General features: G+C 56.8%; 1 protein-coding gene across 2 annotated transcripts in view; it reads right to left on the reverse strand.

Annotated features, from left to right (window-relative positions):
* MAST3 (microtubule associated serine/threonine kinase 3) overlaps positions 1-18,121 on the reverse strand; it is a 32,563-nt gene extending 14,442 nt beyond the window's left edge. The window contains exons 1-15 of one of the 2 annotated variants that reach the window (XM_055541471.1): positions 17,999-18,121; positions 17,633-17,722; positions 9,225-9,313; positions 9,050-9,122; positions 8,842-8,862; positions 8,247-8,325; positions 7,635-7,795; positions 7,376-7,451; positions 6,860-7,069; positions 6,649-6,750; positions 6,247-6,379; positions 4,669-4,736; positions 4,174-4,259; positions 3,197-3,405; positions 2,372-2,510 (exon numbers count right to left, since the gene is read on the reverse strand). In XM_055541471.1, the coding sequence (XP_055397446.1) occupies positions 2,372-2,510; positions 3,197-3,405; positions 4,174-4,259; positions 4,669-4,736; positions 6,247-6,379; positions 6,649-6,750; positions 6,860-7,069; positions 7,376-7,451; positions 7,635-7,795; positions 8,247-8,325; positions 8,842-8,862; positions 9,050-9,122; positions 9,225-9,313; positions 17,633-17,722; positions 17,999-18,045 (1,583 nt within the window). In that variant the 5' untranslated portion in view covers positions 18,046-18,121. Of the gene's footprint in view, positions 1-2,371; positions 2,511-3,196; positions 3,406-4,173; positions 4,260-4,668; positions 4,737-6,246; positions 6,380-6,648; positions 6,751-6,859; positions 7,070-7,375; positions 7,452-7,634; positions 7,796-8,246; positions 8,326-8,841; positions 8,863-9,049; positions 9,123-9,224; positions 9,314-11,580; positions 11,780-17,632; positions 17,723-17,998 lie in introns of those variants that run through there. The other variant, XM_055541462.1, reaches the window with a different exon arrangement.
* Positions 18,122-18,432: the final 311 nt, after the last annotated feature.

The raw sequence follows: 18,432 nt of genomic DNA on the forward strand, positions 1-18,432 counted from the left end.
CCACAGCCTAGGAACTACCAGAAGCCAGGAGAGAAGCCTGGAATACATCCTTCCCTGGTACCTTCAAAGGGAGCCGACCCTTTGATCTTAAACTTCTAGCCTCCAGAACTGAGAGAGTAAATTTCTTTTTTTAAAAAAAATTTAAATTAATTAATTTATTTTTGGCCACACTGTGCAGCATGTGGGATCTCAGTTCACTAACGGGGAATCGAACCCACGCCCACTATAGTGGAAGTGCAGAGTCTTAACCACTGGACAGCCAGGGAAGTCCCAAGAATAAATTTCTTGTTGTTTAAGCCCTTAGTTAGGGCAGCCCTAGCAAATGAATGCACCTTCTCTTGACTTGGGGTGTACCTGAAATTTTCTGAACTGCAAAGGAAAAATTATTTATCTCCAGCACCAACTGTGGGGACCTATCCCTCCTTGAACCCTCTGGGGCTGGACCCATTCCCATCCCGTTTTGCAGATGAGGGTTGTGAGCATGGGAGGGGCCAGTCCTGCCTCGGGAACACTGGGAAGACCCCAGTCCAGGATGATCGCAAAGAGGTCTGATGGGCACAAAGCAAGCAGCCAGAGAACATGGAGCATGGAGGCCTAGGTATACAACAGGTGCCAACTACACATTTGCTTGTTTCCTAAGCCAGGGGTCCCCAACCTCGAATATCTAATGCTTGATGATCTGAGGTGGAACTGATGTAATAATAAAAATAAAGTGCACAATATATATAATGCACTGGAATCATCCCGGAACCATTCTGTGCCACCCTGGTCCGTGAGAGAATTATTTTCCATGAAATGGGTCCCTGGTGCCAAAAAGGCTGGGGACCGCTGTTCTAAGCCTCTGGCAAACTACAAGATGCCCTGAAAACATACAGGGCTCTTAAGGCTCAGGTTCACAACTCCACATGGCAAGTACCTTCATTGGAGAAAAGGACCCCTGTCCCCAGCATACAGCAGGTGTTCATTCCATGCTGACCTCAACATAAACACTTAATATAAAAAGACAGTTGCAGTGTTCAGGGCCTGACACACAGTCCTTGCTTGCTGCTGCTACTGCTAAGTCACTTCAGTCGTGTCCGACTCTGTGCGACCCCACAGACGGCAGCCCACCAGGCTCCCCTGTCCCTGGGATTCTCCAGGCAAGAACACTGGAGTGGGTTGCCATTTCCTTCTCCAATGCATGAAAGTGAAAAGTGAAAGTGAAGTCGCTCAGTCGTGTCTGACTCTTAGCGACCCCATGGACTGCAGCCCACCAGGCTCCTCCACCCATGGGATTTTCCAGGCAAGAGTACTGGAGTGGGGTGCCATGGCCTTCTCCGCAGTCCTCGCTTAATAACACATTTATTAAGCAGAGGTGCTCTGATCACCTCTACACAGCTGGTGACCAATAAATACACACCAGCAAAAAAAGGTGCTTTATAAACTCAAAAGTCATCAGTGTGTGAGGAGTCAGTTACGCCGCCATCTGGGCTTCTTAAAATGAGAGCACAGGCCCAAGGTAGACAGCAAGTGCCAAACACATGTGTTTTGTTTTCTAAGCCATTTGCAAAATATAAGATGGCCTGAAAACATGCAGACTCTCTTAATTAACTAATCATTGGCCACACCGCGCAGCACAGCACGTGGGATCTTAGTTCCCCGGCCAGGGAATGAACCTGTGTAACCTGAACTGGAAGTGCCATGTCTTAGCCACTGGGCCACCAGGAAAGTAAGTCCTAAAACACGCAGACTCTTGAGGCTTACGTTCACAGCTCCACACAGCAAGTACCTGAGACTCGCATGTCCTGCCTGATGTCCAGAGGGTACTTGATATAAGAGCAGCCCTTTCCTGTGTACACAGCAGGTGCTCAATTAATGCAGGAAGAGAGTGCTTTGAAAATTATAGAGGGGTTACAAAGCCTGAGGGGTCATTCACACTCACACGTGTGTTTTCCAGCCACTCACAGAGGGCCTGGCGCTCAATAGATGCTTACTAGACGCTAGAGTAAAATAAACAGCCCCAGACTCTCTTCCCTGCGCTAGTACACACCAGGTGTTCAAGACACGCACAGTCCCTTTCTTCACACATGAGGTTTTGCACAGTGCATGGCCCTGCTCTTTGTATACAGCTGGTGCCTCATATGGTCAAGTTCACTTCCATTACGTTGTAGCAGTGCTTGAGTGCATGGGCCTTTCCCCTGTCTGGTCTGGGCACCCTCTTTGCCAGAGCACCTCCATAAATGCACTGTCCTTCCCCTGCACATAGCAGGCGTCTATTAATTATCTGCTCGCCACTGGGGCCCCATGATCCAGCAGGATCCAGATAATGGTGCTTCAGAGCAGCCCCAGACCCCCTCCAGAGACCCCGCTCCCAGGGGTCCCTGTCACTCACTTGTCAGGCTTGAGGTCCCGGTGGACGATGCCGTAGTTGTGCAGGTACTCCAGCGCCAGCACCGTCTCGGCGAAGTACATGCGCGCCATGTCCACGGGCAGCGGGCCCATGTTCTTCAGGAGCGTGGCACAGTCGCCACCTGCAGAAGCGTGGACACGCTTGCAGAGATCCTTGGTTCTGCAGCTGTGCCTAGACTTGTACCCACCTGCCCTCCCCACCTCCGGCACAGTGTCCCCAGTCTGTCCTGAATTGGGGTGGGGAGCTGGTAGGGGCGGGAGGGGATGCAGATCCTACTTTCTGATTTGCCCTGGGCAGGGCAGCAGCTTTGTTAAGCACACAGCCCCTTCCCTTGTACAGAGCTGGTGCCTCCTAAGTGCATGCTCCCTCTCCTTGCCTGGCAGCTACCTTGGTAAATGCTTGTTCCTGCCATTCTGAAGATACTATTCTTTCCTGAGCTGGAAACCTGATCCTACAACTCCTCAGCCTGGCTTCCAACCATCCTTGTCCTTCCAACCCACACCTCCTGCCCTCCCTTGCTTTTATTCCAGCCTCCAAGCTTCTGCCCACCAGTCCCCTCTGCCTAGGCTGTCCATCCTACCCCTACTCTATCCCCTAGGGTTCTGCCTTCACACTCGTCTTTGGGCTTCCCCATCACCAACCCCACTCCTGGGTCCCCCACTGCAGGCTGAGCCCTTCCTCTCACCAAGGCAGGCTGGGACCCCATGGAGGACAGAGCAGACTCTAGCTGGGTCAAAGAAGAGACTGTCTCCTGGATAAGGGGTGAGCTCCCCATTGCTGGAGGCAGGCAAGCCCTCGTGACCACACCTTCCACATACTCCATGACCATGCACAAGTGGCGCCGGGTCTCGAACGAGCAGAACATGCTGACCACGAACGGGTTCTCGGCGAAGGTGAGGATGTCGCGCTCCACGAAGACCTGCTGGATCTGGTTGCGCAGCATCAGGTTCTGCTTGTTGATCTTCTTGATGGCAAAACGCTGCCTCGTTTCCCGGTGCCGCACCAGGTAGACAGCCCTGGGGTGGGGTTGCAGCGGGGGTGGGGGCCTGCTGAAGCCCCGGCAGGCACCGGGACCTGACCTGGGTCCAGAACCCCACACACCGTGCCTTGGCCTGTGCCCTCCACCCAGGCAGCCTCTCCGAGGGTTTAAGCCACACTCCCTGGTGTCATATAAAGAGTCAAAGACGGCTCCTCGGTTGTTTTTTCTTCTCAGCTGACTGAGACCCGTTAGTTCAGGAGCCTCGCTGGCACAAACTCAAATTGTGTCCATTACAACTCAAATAAGCAGATTTTTAGCCATTTAGAGCCTGTTGGTTTTGCATACCCTCAGATAAGGTAAATGCTGGGGCTATGAAAACCCCAAGCTGCTTCCGCCTGATGGAGCGCTCTGACTCAGCGACTCCCCACCGCGTTGCTGACACTTAAGCCTGGACACATAAGCCCCCTCCGTAATTCCCCCGTCCACCCTCCCCTACATGACAGTCTTAGCTATGAGGGATTCCCCCCTACCACCTCTGCCAAAGCAAATCTGTCCAAGTCGCATTTAAATAATGCTCACACTACTGCCATTGCTTGCTCAGTCCCCAAACTCCTAGAACCCTACGCTCGGGGCGAGGAAGGACCAAGATCATGGATGAACCCTTCCAAGCCATGTCCCTGCTGGGCTGTGCCTTTACTTCCCTCTGCAGGTCTATTTCTCTGTCTACATACTCAGGGGCTGTGTGGGCTTCAGTCATCCCCAAGGGCATCTGAGAAATGGGTCTACGGGGAACCCAAGGACTCACCCGTAGGCCCCATTGCTAATGAGTTTGATAGTCTCGAAGTCGCTCTCACATGGCTTCCTCCGTGAAGGGCCGACCAGGGCACGACTCTGGCGGGGCAACAGGGGTCAGGGTCCTGCCCCAGCTCAGAGCAGGCTGTGTTCTTCCTGCCCTCAAGTCCCAGCTGGCACCTAATGCTACTTCTCCTGTACATACTTCTGAAACTCACCCTCCAAGTTTGAGATTTTAGCTGAAGCCATGCATGCCCTCCTACCAGGAAACTCCTACACAGCCTGCAAAATCCCACTTTCCAGTGCCCCCTCCAACCCTGCCCTGTCCAACCTTCCCAGCAGGGCAATCTCACCTGCCCCCACCTTCTCCCAAAGTCACAGGCATTCGTTAAACACCTACTATATACAAACCCTCAGCAACTGGCAAACCTAGCCCCTCTCAGGGCCACCTGGTCTATCATCAAAAGAACAAGACAGGTTGGGGCACTAAAGCTCCATGCTGTCTTACCTCAGGGGACTCCTCTGGTGCCGGTGGCTGTCCTCCATTGTCATCGAGGTGACTCAGAGGCACCATCTCTGTAAAATGTGGGAGGAGCCTCAGATGGGGTTTCTGAGCCCGGCCCCTCCACCAGTCAGAGACTTCCTGAGGCCTCCAGGGCCCATCTTGGAACGGGGAGAGAGTGCCTCTCCTGACCAGCTCCCATGATCCTGTTGTTGAGTCCCTACTGCGTCCAGGTTTCAGTCAAATCCAGGAGGCTGGACTGAGCAATGACTGAGGAACCTTCTAGACGGGCCGGTGGGAAGCCCAGGTTCTGATTGCTCTGGCTATCTTGAATCCTGGCTCTATGCTTTGGGGCCGTGAATACCCGCTGTGACGCAGGCCCTCTAGGTGGTGGCTGACATGCTCCTCAGCTCAGGGCAGGGCCTGGGGTAGCCCCCTTAGTCTCCAGCCTCAGCTGGGATTTAGCAGGGGCAGTCTTGAGTGAGAGTGAGTAGCTGATGAACATCAATGGTGACGGTGACCATGAAGACAGTGTCTCAGGGTCACAGAGCAAGGCTGAGATGGGGCAGCACAGCCTCGGGTGAGTGAGGCCTGGGGTCTGATGCAGCCCCTCACGCTCTCAGAGGGCCCCCTGCAGCGCTGGGCGGGTGATCTGCACTCAGCCTCAGCTGCCACCTGTCTGCCTGGCCACTTCCCGTTTCCTCTGTCACTGGGGCCCCGCCCCGGCCACAGCCCCGCCGGCGGAGCACAGTCTCGGCCAGACAGCTAGTCTGAGCGTGATCTGGCCTTGGGCACGCCTGGACCTGAATCCTGCTCAACAGCATAGAGCCTCAGTCTCTGCAACTTCAAATGGGACAGTGGCAGCCTGGTCCCCGTGGGTGCCGGCCACTGCGGCTGGGTCCTGCTGACCCCATCGCCCCTTCCTCAGCCACACCCCTTCCTCACTGCTCTTCCAAAAGGCCAGACACTCGCCTATCTCGCAACCTCTGCCTTCATGGTTCCCCTGCCTGGTTCACTTCCTCTCTCCCCCCGATCTGCACCCGGTCGCTTCTCCATCCTCCAGGCCCCAGTTTGAAAACAATCTTTCCCCAGAGCTCCCCTGACCACCCCGAGACTAGGCCAGGTTCAAGTTCAATGCTTCCCCCAGCACCATGTCTTTTTCCCTGTCCTGACTGGGGGAGGTTCCTGGCCGTTTCAGTTGTGCCCATGGATTGCCCTGTCTAACTCTGTGTCCCACTTCCCGGGCCACAGTCAGAAGAAATTGGGAAAATGCTTTGGAATTCAAGCGAATGCCACTGCTCACGGTGGTTCCCTGGCACCCTGGCCCAACTCGATTTAGCATTTGAGAAAGCTGAGGCTCCAAGGCAGCTGGCAGGTCAGGGGATCCAACTTGTGGCCACCTTATCCTGGAATCCTGGGCACCTTACCCAAAATGTGCCCTGCAGGTGGCTGAGGACAGGGCCAGACGGAGGGGAAGGACAGTGCGGCACATTATGGAGCCACACGGGCATAGGCTGGAACCCTGGCCCCCTCCCCATTCTCACCCCAGTTTCCTCTTTTGGCCCTGCCCCCACTCCAGCTCACCCTGGAGTGGATCCTTAGCCAGGCCCAGCTGCCCAATGATGTACTGTGGCAAGTCAGTCTTGATGCCCTGGCCCTCTCGGGCCTGGCCCTCGGCAGCCTCCAGCAGGTGGTAAAACTCCTCGGGGTCAAACTCCTGGGGATGCAGAGGGATTGGTCAATCGAGGCCTGGTCCCACCTTAAGGTCTTTGCACACCTCTCCCCGCCCCCAACCTCCGTCTGAAGCATTCTACCAGTGGCTCTGACTTGTCCCTGGGATCCTAGCTCCTGGTCCCTCTTCTGGGAAGCCCACCCGAGTCTGGTGGCCCCCGGTGTTCCTCGCAAAGTACATGATGGGGACTGTCTCTTTTTAATCTCAGCAGGACTACTGAAGGCCTGGACCCGGCCATGTGCCAAGATACTCACCAGACACTCAAGGAGCCTTGCTGGCCGCGAAATGATGATCAGCAGCTTCCGGACGAGCTGGACAATGAAGCCAACTTCCTCACTGTCTGAGCGCTCGTGAGCCTGGGAGCAGGTGGGTGGTAGCATCATACACCAGCCCCTGGTCCTGCCCTGCCCTGCCTGGGGACCCCGAAACCCTGTATCCACTGCCCCCCGCCCCACCCACACGCACATCCTGCAGCAGCCGCTCCAGCTTCTCCTGCATCTCCAGGAAGTAGCGGGAGGTGACAAGCGCCTCTCCAGACTTGGCCAGGCAGTCGCGGGCCAGCTCGATGATTTGGTGGTGGATGAAACCCAGGACGCCGTCAGCTAGTGCCAGCCGGGCGCCGGGTGAGAAGGCGGCCAGGAACTCCTGCAGACGGCCCTCCATCTGTGCTGTGGCCTAGGCAGAAGTGGGGGGCGGCGGGGGAGATGGGGCAACCTGGTCATTGGACGGGGCCTGGGAGCAACGTGTGCAGATGGGGGCGGGAGAGAGCGAAGATGTGACGATAGGGTCCAAGGATCGGAGGGGAGGAAGAGATGTGCACAGATGCCGAGGGGGCGGGGGGTGCAGTGTGAGACAGAGTGACAGGGAGAAACAGAAACGCACAGATGGGGGGAGGGACACAACCAAGAGGGCAGCGCACGCCATGGAGGGACAGCAGAGGGAGCGGAGCTGGGGCTGGTCCAGCCACCAGGTGCTGCCCACCTTGGGGAATCTCTCCCGGTACACATGATTCATCATCACGATCTCATTGTCGAAGGTCCCTGTGGTGCGTCCGGGGCTGAAGGAGGGGACAACTGGCTTAAGACACGGGACCCGAAACACAGCCCAGGGAAGGGTGGCTGAGCCAGGACTGAGGGCCCAGGGCTAGAGGCCAGGCTTGGGTGGGGTCAGGACCGGAGGTGGCGGAGGAGGAGCTGCGACCAGGGAAGGGCTGGGGCTGGGGTCAGAGGCGGAGGCCCACCTGAGGCTGCGGGAGCGGGGGCGGAGGCGAGGTGAGCGGTGGCCGCCCTCCTCATCAGCCACACTGTCTGAGCTGCGGAAATGCTTGGACAGGAAGCAGAGTTCGTCCGGCGTCGGCTGGAAAGGAAGCTGGTGGAGGCGCTCCCGAGAGGATGAGCTCGACTGGCAGGAGGGGGTATCAGGGCCATGCGTTCACGGTCAGCACCATAGCCAGGACCCCAGCATTAGCCTAACTCTCAAGGCCCAGCTGTCTATTGGTCAGCATGGTACCTCTCCTGCCTCTCTCCTGTGCATCCTTCAAAACTCCAGCCGTGATGCCCCTTCCTCCAGGAAGCCCTCGCTGCTTGCGTGGCAACTCCAGGACCCCCTCTGACCAGACCTTCCCTGACCACACAAGGATGCAGATATCTGTGTATACCCGACCAGGAGCCCTTTGGGCCAAGGCTGGGACCCCCACATCGCTCAAAATGGAGCACAGAGGGGGGAAGCCAGGATGTTTACTGACTAGACAACTATTCAACACCTTAAAAAACCAAAACAAAACAAAGATGTGTCTCCCCCACCCCCAACCTGGCACTCCCTGGTCTGCCTGCCAAAGTAGGACTGTGTGTACCGAGACAGTGGAGCTGGGCGTGTTGGTTCCATAGCCAGAAGACGGGAGCGACGCGAGGGACCATCTTCTGCCGTCGGCCCTGGGGAGGAGAAGGAGACGTTGGAAGGGAGGCATGGCCCCTGTGGTTTGTGGGGACCAAGGGCAGGCACTATGGCTGGCAGATCCTGGCCCCGCCGGAGGAAGGACCTTCTGCAAAGGCCAAGAACAGGAATACATGGGGAGCAAGTCCACTGTGTTTTTCTCCTTGTTCTCCAGACGCATCCTCCAGGAAGTCCTCCCTGATGCCAGCTGCCATCAAAGCTGCTCTCTGAGTTGCAGCTGCTAGGGTACATGCTGGCCACTCCCACCAGCCTGAGGATGCCCTGAGGGCCAAAGTCCAGCCTTCCATTCCTCAGCCCCCCAGCGGAGGGCATGGCACCCAACGGGAACGCAATAAACGTTGTTGAATGAATAAACGGCATTTAAACACCTGGCACACAACAGCTCCTCCGCCAGCTCTTGTTAGGTGAATTAATAACTTTCAGTGAGTGAGATTCCTGGACCAGGCCATGCCACCCCCACCCCCACCTCCTCCCCAAGGGCTCCTAGAAATTACCTGTCTGTGCGTGCGATGTGGCTGTAAGAGGTCGTGCATGCATGCGTTTGCCAGGGGCGGGAGCCAGAGGGGGGACCAACGCAGGGCAGAGGCCAGGGGAGGGGGAAAAGGCTGATGAGGAGGCAGGTCCAGCCACCAAGAGCAGGCCCCTGCCTGGCCCCTTGCCCATGGTATCAGCCACCATCCCCCAAAACTGGCAATCACTCACCTCCGTGCAAAAGGGAAGTTGATGGCAGAGGCAGCTGAGAAATTCCGAGGACTATCTAGGGGGCTGCTGCCTGCTGAGGAGGAGGTGGGGAAACTGAGTCAGCGGGAGTGGAGACAGGACACCTCCACTCCACCCCACTTGCCTCCCCCGCCCCCCCACCCCGCCCCGCACTCACCTGTTGGGATGGACAGTGGCGACAGGGGCCGGGAAAGGGTGGGTGAGGGTGTTCCTACCACCAGGCTCTTGCGGTTCCCGCTGCGGCAGCTATTGGGGGAGGGGGGATAAGGTCAGACCCGGGCCTCCTGGCTCAGAGAACCACATGCCCAACCGGGAGCCCATGGGCGGCAGCTTCAGGGGCATGACCGTGCCCTCTCTGCTCCCCAGGTGGACTCCCCCATGGCCCTCAGTTCAGCCTGGGAGCCCCTGGCCCTGCTTCTCCAGCTTCTGTGTTCACAATCCCACTCCCAGAGCCTTGCCAGGAACACTGGCAAACAAGACAGGGGGTGAAGAGGACCCTGGAACCCACAGAGGAGTTGAGGCAGATCCCCTACTCCATATTAAGCATCTCTTCCCAGGACCACTGCTCCAATCTCCTGGCCAATCCCCTCCCCCGAGACCCCCTAAAACGCCAATGTGACCCTTGGAAACCCTAAAGCCGGCATCATGCACAGTTGCATCTTGTTCTGCCAAACTTTGGCCCACGTGCTTTCCTCCCTTCATCCCAGCTCCTTCCTGGCCACCAGATCCCTGGCCCAGTTTCTCCCACCTGGGCCCTGGCCCCAGCCTCCACCCTGGCATAGGGAAGTTGCGAGCAACATGGTTCCCCCCCCAACCCTGGCAGTCGCCTGGCAACGGCTCTGCTCGCCCGACAAGTGCATCAGCCCACGCAGCCCGAGCTGCCAACGCAGCCCGGCCTCGGAGGAACTGCACAGAGAGGGAGAGATGAAACGCTGGGGCCTCGCGGGGCCAGGAACGGTGTTCCAGGCAGAGGCACAATGCAGGCCGAGGAAGGCGAGGTCAGCAACCCGCTCAGGAGACTCAATGCACAGGGAGGAGGGGTTCCGCCTACCCACTGCTCTACTTGCCGCTGCCCCCCTGAGCCTCAGTTTCCCCATCTGTACACCTTGCAAGGTGCATACACAATTCTCAGCTTTGGGCGGGGCACAGGGTGAAGTGTGGCGGGTACGTATCCATTACTCACAGGGCTTGGTGCATGGTGGGAGAGAAGACAATGACTCGCCAGAGAAATCACCAGCATTCACCAATACCAATAAGCCCAGAGGAGGGAGAGACCGGCTACACCCATTTCCCAGCCGGGAAAACTGAGGCCATGGATGTCACCAGCCACAGAGATTGTCCTCTAGTCTGAGGCGCAGAAGCAAAAGTGAAACCCACAGGTTCCTGCAAAACTTCCTGTCAACCCCCCACCCCAACACACACACACACTCACAGCCCACATCCTCTTCCAACCCCTCACCGGACTCTTCATTCCGACGCATCGTTTTTCACTTCCAACAGCATTTGGGAAAAACACTTGGCCTCCTCCCTCTTGCTCTCAGACAGGGCCTTCTCAAAAACAGCTATATCTGAGCTCTCAAAGGGGAACTGGGCATCCTCTGTTCAATTCCTGAGCATCTATTGAGCCCCAACTATTTGCTCAGCCGTTCCTGGAGAAGGCATGGGACCCCAAGAAGCTGCCTAGTTTTTCAATAATCACCCTTGTGGTTCAACAGAGAGTGAGAAGTATGTTAGAAAAGAGGGGCCTGAGGTCAGTTTCTGGCACCTGATCCCTGAGATGCCCATGAGCCTTCTGCGGCTCCCCGGGTTCTGGAAGAAGAGCCTGAACCCTAAACTAGGCATACAAGGTCCTTCAGCTGCTGGTCCCATTACTCAGCCTTTGCCTGTGTTCCCTCTGGGAATGCCTAGACCAAGCACTGGTGAGACACTTAAGCACAGAGAGGTTAAGGAACTGCCTGAGGTCACAGATCCTGACATTGGCTGAGCTGGAATTTTCACACAGGTCCAGCAGGGCTCACAGCCCTCACTTAGCTTCTCTGCTTTTCAGAAGGAGAAACTGAGACTCCACTTTGCTCTGTATAGAACGAAGTGATTTTTCACCCCCGCTGATAACCGACATACACATCAGCCTCCTGCAGCAAATGTTTACTTCTGAACCAACATTTCCGCTGACTGGGCCCCAAGGACCAAAGAGCCTCAGTTTTTCCAAGAAGCTCCTCCCCAGGTCTGGCCAGAGGACTGACCTAGGTTCGAATCCTGATTCAGTCCCAAATCCCTACAGCCTGTCACCACCTGAGCTGGCCCTGGCGGACAGACACTCCAGTCTGGGTAAGGAGCGGTAACAGGAGGGTACCTGGGACCCCAGGGGATACCTAGATCCCAAAGCATCCTCCCACTTCCCCCCACCGCCGCACACTGTGGCCCTCGCCACGCTGCCGAGACGCACTTTCAGCAACTCGTGTCTGCTCGATCGGCCGCCGCGCCACTCGGTAGGTCCGCGCGAAGCCCCCTACCTCTTGGAGCGCTGCAGCAACGCGCCCTTGGCCAGGCGGCTCCGGTGGCCGGGCGCCGCCACCGCCGTCCAGTAGCTGGGGTCGGACATGCTTCTTCCCTTTGTGCCGCCGCCGCCGCTAGAGGCCCGAGAGGCACGGGGGCGCAACCAGCGGCGGCGGGGCGCGAACCTTCACCGTGGAATCTGCTCCCGGAGCCCCACGGTGAGGGGCGGGGGGCGCGCCGCGGGGCTGGGGGTATAGGGAGAGGAGGAAGCGCGCGCCCGGGAGCGAGGCCGAGAACCCCGCCCAGGACCGCGCGGGGGCGGGGCCTGGCCTGGCTGGGAGGGGTGAGCGACTCGGAAGCAAGGCCGGCGGACTCGCGTGCAGGCGAGTGGGCGTGGTGTTGCCATGGCCGCGGGCGGAGGGGCGGGACGTTGCCAGGGCCGCGGGCGGAGGGGCGGGACATTGCCGGGGTTGCAGGCGGCAGGGGCGGGGCGTTGGCGGTACCTGGATGCAGGGCCTTGGAACTTGGCTCTCTTCTAGCAAAATGTAAATACGACAGCTTCTCCCTCTACCCATTCCCTAGGCATTAAGCCCTTCGGGAGGGAGTGTGGCACTCAGACCCATCCAGTGGCCTGGTTCAGCTCGTGCTACCACGCCCACGCTAGCTTTACTCCTTGGAATGCCTTTCCTGTCTGGCAAAATCCAGTGTCCCCCTAGTCCAGGAAGACTTCTCTTTTGTCTGTCCAACTCTGTCTTCCCCTGGCTTGGGATTCTTTGTCCCAGCATCTTCCAATAGTGGACGTGTTTAGCAAACTGAGTCAGAGCACCTGATATCCTCTTCTTGTCTGTATGACAGGAAAGGCCATCAGCCTGGCTACTATCGGGAATCAGACACCTGATTTAACTTCTCAAGCCTCAGTATTCTCAACTGTAAAATGGGAGGAATACGGGGCTGACACGAAGATTACTCTGTGTCTCCAAGAGTGCTTGGTAAACATTTGATAAATGTTAGCATTAGGTAAACTTCAGGCCTGTTTACAGGCCCCATCTACACATGTCTGTTTGTGAAAATGCAATAAAAGAGCTGACTCATTGGAAAAGACCCTGATGCTGGGAAAGACTGAAAGCCAAAGGAGAAGGGGGCGGCAGAGGATACCATCACCAACTCAATTGGACATGAATTTGAGCAAACTCTGGGAGACAGTGGAGGACAGAGGAGCCTGGTAGCCTACAGTCCATGAGGTCCCAAAGAGTCAGGTAGGACTTAGCGACTGAATAACAATGAAATCAGAGGCACAGAAAGTGCCTGATACAGAGCTGGGGCACAGATCACCTTCATTATGTAATGTGTCACACAGTAGACTGTGAGTTAATGCTTCCTCCTTTCATGACAGCCCCCCAGGAAATCAGGGACTGTGTCACTCTGAAGGTGAACCCTCCACAGGCCATACAACACTTTGGGAACTAGCCCAGGCAGGACTGACCTGGAGCCTGACCCCACACAGGAGAAAACCGAGGCATACAGAGGGCGTTGCTGCCTGGTACATAGCCCTATAGCCCTAACCCTGAGCATCCATCGTGCCACTGATTTTGCTTCTCAAGTCTCTCTCAGACTCCCCACCTTGCTCCCTCCAAGCCTGATGTCACCTTCAGGTGGCCCAGATATTGCTGAGTGTCTCCCCAGGCCCTCCAGACTGAGGCTCAAACAACACATACCTAGCCACTCGTTCACTCAAAAAAACACCCTTTGTACTGGACACGGGGGATGCAGGACACAAATAATCCCTGCAGCCAGGGTCCCCAGTCTGGGGACTGAGGAGGCAGAGAGGAGACAGGAAACAGTTACGTGAACCAGTTAATTTCTGAAGTCAAGGAAGGCAAAGAAGAGGGGCAACACTGGCAAAAGACAACTTTAGCCTCTTTGAAGTGACACTGCAGCCAGCCACACACTGAGAAGGCAGAGGGGCCAGCCATGGAGAAAAAGCATCTCAGGCAGAGAGCACAGCTCATGCAAAGGCCCTGAGGCAGGGCTGAGAGGAAGACACCAGCTAGACTCTCCATACAGGCCTTGTGGGCTGCAGGGAGGATGGCAGTTTTACTGCAGGGGCAATAGGGAGCCATGGAGGATGTGTGTGCAGAGGAAGGGTGTGATCCGGACTATTGTAAAACAGCCTCCCTCATGTTTGCCATGGGGAACAGGAGCTGTTGGGGCAGGAGTGGAAGGCGGCAGGAGGCTAGTGAGGAGCTGTAACAGGGCCTGGGAGGGGGATACTGAGGGTTGGACCAGGGTGGGGCCATAGAATGAAGTGGGTAAATTCTGGATGTATTCTGAGGCTAAAGAAGAGGTGCTGTTAAGGGGTCAGATGAAGAGATGAGGATAAGAGAGGTCACCCAGGATCCTCAGGTATTTAGCCAGAGCCACGCACAGGAAACAGAGCCTCCTGCCTGGGAGGAATTCGGGGTCCCATAGGTCTAGGAACCCAAGTGGGGATGAAGTCATAGTCTCATGCACCATACACTAACACGCTGTATCCACAAGCTCCCCTCCTCCACCACCACCACATGTACCAGGAACACTTCTGCACACACAGTTAGGAAAGGAGCTGCCCATCATTCCCAGCCTGCACTGCCTGCCTGCCTCCCATTACGCCCACGGCGCTGGCATCCCCAGCAGCTGCTTCTCCCACGCCCATCTGGCTTCAGTTTCCTCCTCTGCAGACCAGGCCACAGCTGGCAATCCAAGGGACCCATGGCCATGGCAAAGACCTCCTATGAAAGACTGGCTGAGCCAGTAATCTCCAGCACCAGCCCACTGCCCACCAGATCAAGGTCCTCCCCTGCTCACACACCCTCCATGGCTCCTCATTTTACAGCAAATCCGCACTCCTGGGTTAATCCCTTTCCTAGAGCTCAGATCCTAGCTTTCTGTCTAGGGCTTTGCCTCTCTCTGCCTGTGCCAGTAACTGTGTAAACAGGAAAGCCCTTGGTGGACATACAGACCCCCATTCCTTACCCCACATCGGTCGGATGATCACAGCCCCTTCCACCTGCCTATGAGCTGTCCACACCCCTCCAAGCTCCATACCTTGTGGGGTTCCCAGTATCCTCAGTAGAAAATCCAAAATCTTCCTGTCCTTGGTATCTAAGGCCAGAGGGAACCCTCCTCTGACAACGCTGTTCCTGCTTGGAACAGCCTCTTTGTTGTCCCCTTGGCCATATGGACCCAACTCAAGACCTTCTCTTTAATCTGCTCCCTGCACCCCAACACGGGTGGGGCCCTCCCAGCCACTTGCTATTTGTGCCCCAAGCATTAACTGAGCACCTGCTGTCTACCAGGCTGTGCCTGAGGCTATAGGATGACCAGGACAGATGAAGTCAGGCCCTCAAGGGACTCCCAAACCTTTGGGTGAAAAAAAAACAACCCAATAATCACACAAGAAAACATAGAGGGACTTCCCTGGTGGTCCAGTGGTTGAGAATCTGCCATCTAATGTAGGGGACACGGGTTCGATCCCTGGTTGGGGAACTGGGATCCCACATGTTGCGGGGCAATTGACCCCGCCCCAACTACTGAGCTTACATCCTGAGCCCGAGTACCACAGCTAGAGATAAATCTGTGCACTGCAATGAAAGATCCCGCATACGTCGACCAGGAGCCTGAGTGCTGTAACTAAGGCCCGCCACGTCACACTCATGGGGGGGTCAGGATGTACAACATGAATGTAAGTGGGGCTTGGGGCCCTTATGGGGGGGCAGGGGCGGGGAGGGTTGGTCAGGAAAGGCTTCCTATCTGAGAGCTTGACAGAGACTTGACAGATGAATAAAAGAGTAAATAGAGAAAATGGAGCTCTAAGCAGGGGGGCGGGCAGCAAATGCAAAGGCCCTGAGGCTGGACCAGCTTATACTCTGGCAGTCCAGGAAGCCACATGAGTTCAGGTGAGCTCCGGAGAGAGAGATGGATGGGCGGGGGTGGAGGGGTGCATCGCTGTGTCCACCTAACACTATCCTATTTACACAGTTACTGGCACACCGTGGGCTGGACCCACAGGGCTTTGGAGGCTGAGGGGACAAGTGTGGGCGTATTCCTAAAGTGCTCAGAGCAGAGGAGACCAGGACCCAGTTCTTTGCCTGGCCCAAGGCAATGCGGCTCTGCTGCCCCCCGGTGGCCAGAAAGGGGACCGGCAGACTGAGCTTGGGCCCCAAGCTCTCTGTCTCCATTTCCTCCTGGTAAAACTGGCTTATCTGCTTTCCACAGGTCCCTCCCGTCATCCGGTCCTCACCTGGGGTTGAGGTCAAAGACTCAAGAGTCAGATCTGGCCTGATACTCTCTCCCAAGGTGCCCCTGGACAACACACTCAGAGGTCCTAAGCTGTAATCGCCTCCTCTGCTAAACAGGGGGCGACACCATCTCTGCCTTCCACTGAGGCACCCCAGCCTGGTCCAGACCACACCATCTCCTACCTGGATGTTGCCCTAGCCACTTTTCTGACTCCGTCACCTCCATTCCTATCTCCTGTCCCCAGCCACCCTTTCTCTCCCCAAGGTGGCCACAGAGGCTTTAACATCTTGGTTCTGAGACTTCCCTAGTGGTCTAGTTGCTAAGACTGTGTGCTTCTACTGCAGGGCGTGTGGGTTAGATCCCTGGTTGGGGAACTAAGATCCCACATAGTGCGGGGAGCGTGGTCATAAATAAATAAATAATAAAATAAAAAGTCTTGGTCCTGCCTCAGAACCTCTGCATGTTCACGTCTCTCTTTTTGGCACCCTCCTTCCCCTAGCTCTGCTCAGGCCTTGGCTCAGACACCATATTCAGAGGTCTCCCCCTGAATGTGTCTTGTTAGCCCATCCCCTTGTTCATTGCCTGCTGCCTGAGAACTGACTGAGAGCCCCAAGAAGAAGAAACTATGCACCTCTGGTTCACAGATATGCCCTTAGCACCTGGCACACAGTAGGTGCCCAGCACCTTGTGTGGGCTCCAAGGTGCTCTCTCTTCTCTCCATTAAAGGCCCAGGGAAAGAGTCCGAGCAGCCCATTCATATTAAGGTGTAAATAGTTGATAGGCCATCAAATTCTAGACATCACTCACCTGTACCTCTGTCACCTCCCTAAATTTTGCCCACGCTGTGCAAGGAGCCCATTATAACCTTGATGTTCTTTCCTGTACAGGAGCAAGAGCCTGAGACATCCACTTCTCCAGTTACAATCAGTTCAGTCAGTTCAGTCGCTCAGTCGTGTCCGACTCTTTGCAACCCCATGAATCGCAGCACGCCAGGCCTCCCTGTCCATCACCAACTCCCGGAGTTCACTCAAACTCACGTCCATTGAGTCGGTGATGCCAGTTACAGAGGGTAGTTCAAACCCTTAACAGACTCTGATGGCAAAGCTGGTCCGGACACTTAGCCCCCAGACATACTGAACCAGGAGAGCTGATGTCTCCTATCTGAACCTCAGTTTCCTCTGCTCGGAAATGGGATCAGAAAGGGCGCTTCCCTCCCAAGGGTATGGAGGGGAAAAGAAGGCATTTGGTAGAGAGCTGGTGCTCAGTCAAGCTGGTTCTTTTCTCCCTATACCACTCTGCCTGGTTCAGTTCAGTGCCAGGGCTCCAATGGTGGACTCTCAGCCTTAGGGGTGAGTGAGTGAATGAGTGAGTGAGTGTGTGTGTGTGTGTGTGTGTGTGTGTGTGTGTTTGTGTACATTCAGAGGGAGGAGTTTTCAGGCCAGCTTCAGCTGGGTCACAGCCCAGGAGGCCAGGCCAATTCATCAAGGCCCTGAACTGGCTGGGAACCCAGCACCTGTCTCAAGGAAGTCCTTGGGCAACAGTTCAAGTTCTGGCCTCCCCCTGGCCATCTGCCAGAAGGGGGACCCGCTGGCTCTGACTGAATATGGAATTTTCCCATCATGGTCCTAGTGTGGATCACAGTGTCATTTTATGGAGGGGTAAACGGAGGCCCAGAGAGTCCAAGTTACCAGCCCACAGTACCTTGGGGGAGGGAGCTGGATCTGGGCGGCTTCCAAGTCTCTGGGGTGCCAGGGCAATGTCCGTGGCCCGCCCGCGTGCACGGTCACTTACCTCCAGGGGTGCAGGCCCAGCGAGGGGCTGCAGGGGCTGCAGGGGCTGCTGGGACTCAGCAAGGACGGGCTCTGGCTGCTTGGAGACAGACTGCAAAGAAAGAGGCCGGGGACGGTGAACCTGCCAACAGCCCCTGCGTGTGGCTGGAGACGGACCAGGGCGTGGTTCCCTTAGGGAGAAGGGGCCTGAGGCTGGGGATACTGGGTCTACTGTAGGCCACGAGGGCGGGGCCAGATCGATAAGCCGGGAGGGCTCCCCGGAGGCGGTGGTGCGATTCGGGGCGACTTGAACAGAGACACGGAGGAAGGGTGGTTGTCATCCTGTCCCTCTTCCCCTCCCTCTCCCCTTCCAGGGTCAAGCACTCACTCGAGGGTCAGCGCCGGGATGTGCAGCTTGTCCCTGCGGGACTTCATGCCGAGGCCGCGTCTATGCGACCGCGACCGAGTACTGACGCCCCCTTCGTGGCCGCCCTGATCGTGTCGCAATCGGACGGACAGACACAGGACGCCAGGACAGCACGCCAGGACAGCACGCCTAGCAGGCGAGGCGGACGCGGAGTGGGGGCTGGGCTGCGGGGGGGCGGGGGGGGCGGGCTCTCTCCGCCCAGGGGCGGGGCTCCGAGCCCTGCACCTACGCGCAGGCCCAGCCTAGCAGGAAAGATCGGATTGCGGGAGGCAGGAGGCACCGGTGCCACCTTCTCCCAGGAAGGGCCGGCGAGGGTGCCGGGCTTCGAGTCACTGAGCTGCACAGTCGGAAAGAAAGGCGGTCACTGCCCTCTCAACCAGTTTCATTGCTCCATC

The sequence above is a fragment of the Bubalus kerabau genome, chromosome 1, assembly GCF_029407905.1.
Source record: "Bubalus kerabau isolate K-KA32 ecotype Philippines breed swamp buffalo chromosome 1, PCC_UOA_SB_1v2, whole genome shotgun sequence".
In the NCBI taxonomy this organism is placed as follows: Eukaryota; Metazoa; Chordata; class Mammalia; order Artiodactyla; family Bovidae; genus Bubalus; species Bubalus kerabau.